Genomic DNA, 7,535 nt, shown 5'->3' with positions numbered 1-7,535 from the left:
AACAAATATAAACAACAAAACCAAAATTCAAAGAAACGATACCAGCCTCTCACTCCAACTATTTTCTCATTTGACTCACTCAAAGGCTAAGCAATATTCTAGCCCAAACAAAAAAGGCCAATAAAAATTGTCGAAAAAGAAAAAAGACTAATCAAATGGAATTATTTCTTAACATGGACCTGGATCGTGCCCCTTTTGTCATGAACAACTTTTTGTTCCCATGCCCATTGATTTCCACATATAATACCAATATTGACCTTAGTTTTAGCTTGGTGAGTCAAGCTAAGTTCATCCACAAATGCCTTCTATCATGGAAATAAAATTATGTGGGTCTCGGGTTAGAAGAAAACTAAACTTCAATTATGAATTAGTCTTGGACATTGATAGATTGGAATAGTATGAATATTAATCTAGAAATCATGCATTGGCTGGGTATAGGTGCTTGTAATTCCAGCTAGAAAAAATATCTATAAATAGATGGATCCTAATTGATGAGTGACATACCAATCCCATTTTCAAGTAAGCCATATATACATACAATAAGCAAAAGGTTGAATCAATAATCAATGGGGTATTTGGTGTTGTTGGTTGTTAGAGTGGTGGTGTGTGTGTATATATTTATGATGTTCCATTTTGCATGTTTGTCTTCTTCGCATCTATGCCATTCCCAAGACAGCTCTGCCTTGCTTCACTTTAAGACCCATTTCATTTTTAACACTTCCTTTTTTGAATATTATTATGGGTATGAGTATGAGTATGAGTATGAGTATGAGCATGAGTATGATTATGAGTGCCCCCATGTTTATCCAAAGATGAGTACGTGGGAGAATGGGACAGATTGTTGCTCATGGATGGGTGTCACGTGCCACTCGGTGTCTGGCCACGTGATTGGCCTTGATCTCAGTTGTGGTGCTCTTGTAGGTAATATGAATCCCAATAGCACTCTTTTTCATCTTACGCATCTCCAAACACTCAACCTTGCTTTCAATTCTTTCCATTTTTCTCCGTTGTCATCTCAGTTTAGTAAGCTTGTGAGTCTCACACACTTGAATTTATCTAATTGTCAATTCAAAGGTGAAATTCCTTCCCAAATCTCACACCTTTCCAAATTACAATCACTTGATCTCTCTTCGAATTATCATTTGATGTGGAAAGAAACAACTTGGAAGAAAATGTTGCAAAATGCAACAGCTTTGCGTGAGATTGTATTGGATTATACAAACATGTCTTCAATTAGCTTAACACCAAACCCTTTGTCCAATTGGTCTTTCTCTTTCTCTTTGGTTACTCTTAGTCTTGGTGATACTGGAATAAGGGGATACTTGACTAGTCACATTCTATGTTTACCCAATTTTTATGAGCTCAATCTACATGGAAATGAAAACATTCAAGTCCATGTTCCAAAGTTGAATTGCAGTACTGCTCTTAGTTTTTTGTATCTTTCATTCTGTCAATTTCCAGGATCACAAATCCCTGATTCCTTTTCTAACCTCACACAGCTAACTTTTTTGTACTTGCCTGAAAATGGATTCAATGGTTCAATCCCATCATTGCTCTCAAACCTTCAGCATCTCACTCACTTGGACCTTTCATGGAATGCATTCACTGGTTCGTTCCCACCATTTCTTTCAAACCTTCATCATCTTGTTTACTTGGATCTTTCAGGGAATAAGCTTAGTGGTCAAATTCCAAATGTGTTTGATGGGCTAACCAATTTGCAATTCCTTTACCTTTCGTATAATAATTTCCAAAGGAAGTTGCCATCCTCATTATTTGCCTTAACTCAACTCTCTTCCTTGGTTTGTTCTTATAATGAAATTGAGGGACCACTACCTCACAAAGTAGCCTTTTTAAATCTCACTCAATTATACTTACAAGGCAACTTATTAAATGGGACAATTCCTCAGTGGGCCTTATCCCTCAAGTCTTTGAGATACTTACATCTATCAAATAACAGATTCAGAGGGCACATAAGTGAAATCACATCTTATTCTTTGAAGTATTTAGACTTGTGCAACAATGAGCTCCAAGGAAACTTTCCAGAATCGATTTTCCATCTTGTCAACCTTACTCGTTTGTGTTTGTCTTCAGATAACTGGAGCGGTATTGTCCACTTCCCACTCTTCTCTAAGCTTCAAAACTTGGAGTATATTTATCTTTCAGGTTGTACTTCATTATGGCTAAAATCTGAAACTAGTGTGAATCACACTTTCTCCAGTTTGAGGGCACTGCGGTTGCTTTCTAGCAATATTATTGGTTATTCAACATTCTCTGGAAACTTTTCAGAGTTAGAGTTTCTTGAATTATCCAATAGTAAACTTGAAGGAAAAGTTCCCAAATGGATACATGGTATAGATTCATTAAGTTATTTGAATCTCTCAAATAACTCGTTGACATCAATGGGTCAATTCTCATGGTATCAACTTGAATACCTTGATCTTAGTTTCAACTTGATGGATGATGACATTTCTTCCTTCTTTTGTAATACAACAAGTCTGAGTGATATCAACTTGTCCCACAACAGATTCACAGGAACATTTCCACAGTGCCTTGCCAATAGCTCATCAACCCTTGAGCATTTGGATCTACAAATGAACAAACTTCATGGCAATTTTCCAGATACTTTAAATGGTCTTCAACTGGAGACACTGATTCTCAATGACAACCAGTTCGAAGGTTTATTGCCAAAATCTTTGTCCAATTCCTTGTCTCTTCAGGAATTAAATCTCGGTAATAATCAATTTGAAGATACATTTCCCTATTGGCTTCAGAATATATCACTTTTGGAAATACTAGTCTTGCGAAGCAATAAGTTGTACGGTCCCATTGCAAATTTGAAGTCCAAAATTATATTTCCAAGTTTGAAGATTTTTGACATATCATGTAATAACTTTAGCGGCTCATTTCCAAAAGCATACATACAAAATTTTCAAGCCATGAAGATTGTGGATGATGAAGTGCTTAGTTCGGATTATTACTTTGAGACCGGTGCCTCCTTTGGAGGAGAGGGAATTATTGAAGAAGACACAGATCATTCTTTGACTTCAATAATTAAAGGAGTTAGTACCACTTTTACGAAAATTCCCAGAGTCTTTGTAAATATAGATTTGTCAATAAACAAATTTGAAGGAGAGATTCCAAGTATTATTGGAGAGCTTCAAGCACTCAAAGGCCTCAACCTTTCACATAACAAGCTTGTTGGTCATATCCCCTACTCTTTGGGAAATTTGACAAATCTGGAATCGTTGGATCTCTCCTCAAATATGCTTACTGGGAATATTCCTACTGAATTGACAAATCTGAACTTTCTTGAAGTCTTGAATCTTTCCCAAAACCAGTTGGTGGGACCAATACCCAAAGGAAAACAGTTTGATACATTTTCAAATGATTCCTATGAGGGAAACATGGGGTTATGTGGATTGCCATTGTCAATTCAATGCAACAACAATGTCCCTTTGCAACAATATCCACCTTCTGAGGCTGAAGACAAATTTGGGTTTGGTTGGAAACCAGTGGCAATAGGATATGCATGTGGAATGGTCCTTGGAATTGGCTTGGGATGCTGTGTTTTCTCAATTGGAAAGCCTCAATGGCTTGTGATCATGTTTGGAGGCAAAAGAATCAAAAGAAGGAGGCGTGGAAATCGGCGTGCAAGAACAACTTAATGGCCACAACTTCTTCTTCTTCTTGGGGCCACTCTCAAGTTCATTGTTGCATGGGGAATTTGTTTCAGATGTTGGTTATTGCTGTTGTGTCTTTTTATATTTTATTTGTTTTGAGATTGTATTTTTTTTTTCTTTAAATGTCTGCAAGTCTTGTTTTATAAATTGTAAGTGTGTTGCTACATATATATGATGATGTTGCAAGAAAATTATGTTTTATGGTAGTATTATAATTGTTTCCCCTATCTCTTTCACTTCATTCCACTGTTTCCTAACCAAGCACACACTTGTCAATATCTTTACTAATCTCTTTATTTGATATAAACTAAACCATCAGCTGAAAGGGAAAGCCTAAGACATATCACACTTGCATTCATTTGTGACTTGGAAACATAACAGAATATCCTGTAGTTGTTAATTAATTATATTGTGTATGTTTATGAAGTATGGTGTTAATGTATACTTGATGACGTTGCAAAAGAATTCTGAAATTATATAATTGTTCTCACTTTATTCAACTGGTTTACAATCTGACTAGCGTTTCATGCTCATCATTCTTGTGTCATTGACAAGTTTTGATAGCAAAATTTATTTAGTAAAATGATGCTTTTTCATGTTCTAATCCGTCATGGATCTGTGGTTGGCCAATGGATCGGTGTATGTAGCAAGTGGGATTCAAACCTTTAACACTTGTTTAAGTAGACGAATGAACTGACTACTCGAGTAATGCGTCGTAATTTCTAACTTAATAAAGTTGTATGGGCCAACTATCAGTTTGAAATATCATGCAATAACTCAAGTGACCCAACACCAAAAGCCTACGTAAGAAAGTGGTGTTGGAGTTGAAGTGCAAAGTAGTTGCAATTACATTGAAAGTGGTTATGGCCCTACAAATACAATAAGCAACGTTGTACCACAATATCATAAGATAACAACCTTGTGAACCTCACTGAATTGTGTTTGTCATCAGATAACCATGGTGGTTTTGTCAATTTTTCACTCTTCTCCAAATTTCAGAACTTGAGCTCTCTTACTCTTTCAGGCTATGAATCAATATCACTAAAATCTGATGTCAATGCCAATTACACTTTCTCCAATTTGTACATGTTGCGCTTATTTTCCAACACCATTCTTGACTTTCCAAAGTTCTCAGGAAAATTTCATAACAAGCTCCAAGGCAAAGTCCCCAAATGGATACACGATTTGAATTCTTTATATCTTATGAACCTCTCAACAAATCAGTTGACATCAATAGATCATTTCTCATGGCATGGCCTGCAATACCTTGATCTTAGTTCTAACTTGATGACCGATGAAATTTCATTTCATCCTTTGCAATGTTTTTATAGTAGTATATAATTGTCTCCTCTATTTATTATATTTTTCTGTTTTCATGCAAATTCAACAACATACACCACACGTTAGTTTCCACTTCTCTGACTTAATTCTACTGTTTAATTTAGTGTCCCAACTCCTAAACAAGCACACATTTGTCAATATCTTTACTAATCTCTTAATTTAATACAAACTAAGCCATCAGCTGAAAGCAGAGAAGCTAATTGCTATACAAAGAGATGTTAGTATATTACAGAGAGATGAGAAGTTAATCAAGAAAATGGGAAAGTAAGAAGCATTTTTGGCAGTAAAGCTGGATTCTAATAACTTAATGTATTTGGTTGAGAGAAAGGGAAAGCATAAGACATATCAATATCACACACTTGCATGTTGCATGCATTTGTGCTTCTAGTTGCATAAAGCTGCATTTCTGCATGTAGTTGTTAATTAATTAATTATATCGTTAAGCAAGAGTTGTAGCCATAGTTATCAAAACCGGACCGGACCGGCCGGTTCAACCGGAAAACCGGTGAACCGGAGCTAATACCGGTCCGGTCCAGCTTCCGAACCGCTTAAGACATTGACCCGGTCAAACCCGATATGAACCGGTGAAAACCGGTCAAATCCAGTGAAAACCGGACCGAACCGAACCGGTCGGGTCTGAAGGAGAGCCTAGACGCACCAGCGTTGTGGAAGAACACCATACTCCGTATGCCAATTTATATACATATTATAATACATATATCAAGTTTTTATTTTATTTATATTCAATTTATTTTAATTTTAAAGCCACTCATTTTGTTGAAATTTCTTAGATGATATTTAGTTAAACTTGTCAAATCATCTAACGGTTCTTAAATATCAACTTCACATAAAAACAATTGTATGTGAGTTTTTACCTATAATAATAATATAATAAAATAAATATATATACCGGGTTGACCGGTTGAACCAGTGACCCACCGGTTGAACCAGTGATCCAGTGACCCAGTAACCTTATCGGTTCGATCACCGGTTCGGTTCTGATAACTATGGTTGTAGCACAATATCATACCATCAATTCATCCCAACAAATACGTTCTTGTCACAAAGTCTTCAAATCTACAATTTTTCCAACCCTTTCCTAAATGCATGCTTGACTAAGAGGATTAGGGAGATAATGTAAATAAATAAAGTAATATAAGTATTATTTATAATAATATAAGTATTATTTAATCTTAATCTATATTGACAGATAACAATATATAATAATATCACAATTTTATTTTGTTCGATCTGAAAAATATTTTCAATTTTATTTTCTTATTAACATAATTAAATACAGCAGTGGATAATTACTCCAGTTGTTTCTCACCATTTGACTCATTCAAAGGCTAATGAAATGAAATTATTTTCTAACCCATGCATGAAGTTATTTTCATTCATTGCGTGGAACTCTCCATGTGGTGCTCCTTTTGTCTTGGACGTCCTTTTTCTTACGACATTATTTCATGATTGAAGCATACCACGAGTGCTCATCCAAGATCCAGAACTTGCATTATTGTTAATTACCACAAATCTTAATTAGTTACATCCATGGCCAGGGAATGGGGAAGACTTGGGATTACGTTGATGAAGGGCTGGACTAAAATGTTCATTTTGAATATTCTTTGATATATATTGATTGTCATGATATATATGCATTTCTATTGTATTAATTAATGACTGAAAATGGCAGAAATTGGTATATTTAATATTTTACCTACATAATAATGGTTTCATTATTTATTTTTACTGGAATGTATGTGAACTAAAATCTTTCTTTGTATAAGTATAAATATATAAAATTATAAATTCAACTTTGAAAATAAATGAAATATAATTTATATGGATTTCAAAAATTTATATGCAGGGGTTGCTTAATTATTTTATGAATAATGGACGAAATGGTTCTAAACTTTTGTGAAAAGAAACTCGAGAAATATTAGTCTATGCCATGGTGATTTTTCGTTAAAATCAAAATCTTATTTCTGAATTCTTATTTATCTATATCTAATAGAGAATACGTACGTACAAATAAGTTACTGTAATATAAACTTGTACAATTCCTATAACAACAATAATCACAAAATTTTCTATCCAAAGAATATTTTCAATTTAATTTTCTTATTAACATAATTTAACATATTAGTAGAAAATTACTATATAAGAAAATTTGCATTAAAAGCACATTAGTTGTTTTTTCACACCGAATTTCATTTCCATCTCTATAACAAATCCTGTGTTATTTTTCCAACACAAATTGTAATTGAATTACATTATCAATGAATATTTTAGAAACCTCTAAAATAAATAAAATTAGTAAATACTCAATTCTTTTCATTATTCATTTTCACGAAAGACCAAAGAACTACCAATCAAAAAAATAAACAAATGACAAAAGGGTTTTTTTAACTATCTAATTTTTAGATATATTAATTATTTTTCATACACAAAATGATTTGAGGGAAATGATATAGTTCTTGCTTTTAAATAAAAACAACTGAAAAATAACCCGCA

At 34.0% G+C, this 7,535-nt stretch overlaps 1 protein-coding gene across 1 annotated transcript; it reads left to right on the top strand.

Annotated features, from left to right (window-relative positions):
• The first annotated feature begins 416 nt into the window (after positions 1-416).
• Positions 417-3,898, top strand: LOC107496211 (receptor-like protein 7). The gene has a single exon (XM_021127048.2). The coding sequence runs from the start codon at positions 567-569 to the stop codon at positions 3,663-3,665; it is 3,099 nt and encodes a 1,032-aa protein (XP_020982707.1). The 5' UTR covers positions 417-566; the 3' UTR covers positions 3,666-3,898.
• Positions 3,899-7,535: the final 3,637 nt, after the last annotated feature.

The sequence above is a fragment of the Arachis duranensis genome, chromosome 7 (genome assembly GCF_000817695.3).
Source record: "Arachis duranensis cultivar V14167 chromosome 7, aradu.V14167.gnm2.J7QH, whole genome shotgun sequence".
Classification (NCBI taxonomy): domain Eukaryota; kingdom Viridiplantae; phylum Streptophyta; class Magnoliopsida; order Fabales; family Fabaceae; genus Arachis; species Arachis duranensis.
Note: the sequence above shows the minus strand (reverse complement) of the source record. Positions and strands in the feature narration are given on the sequence as shown.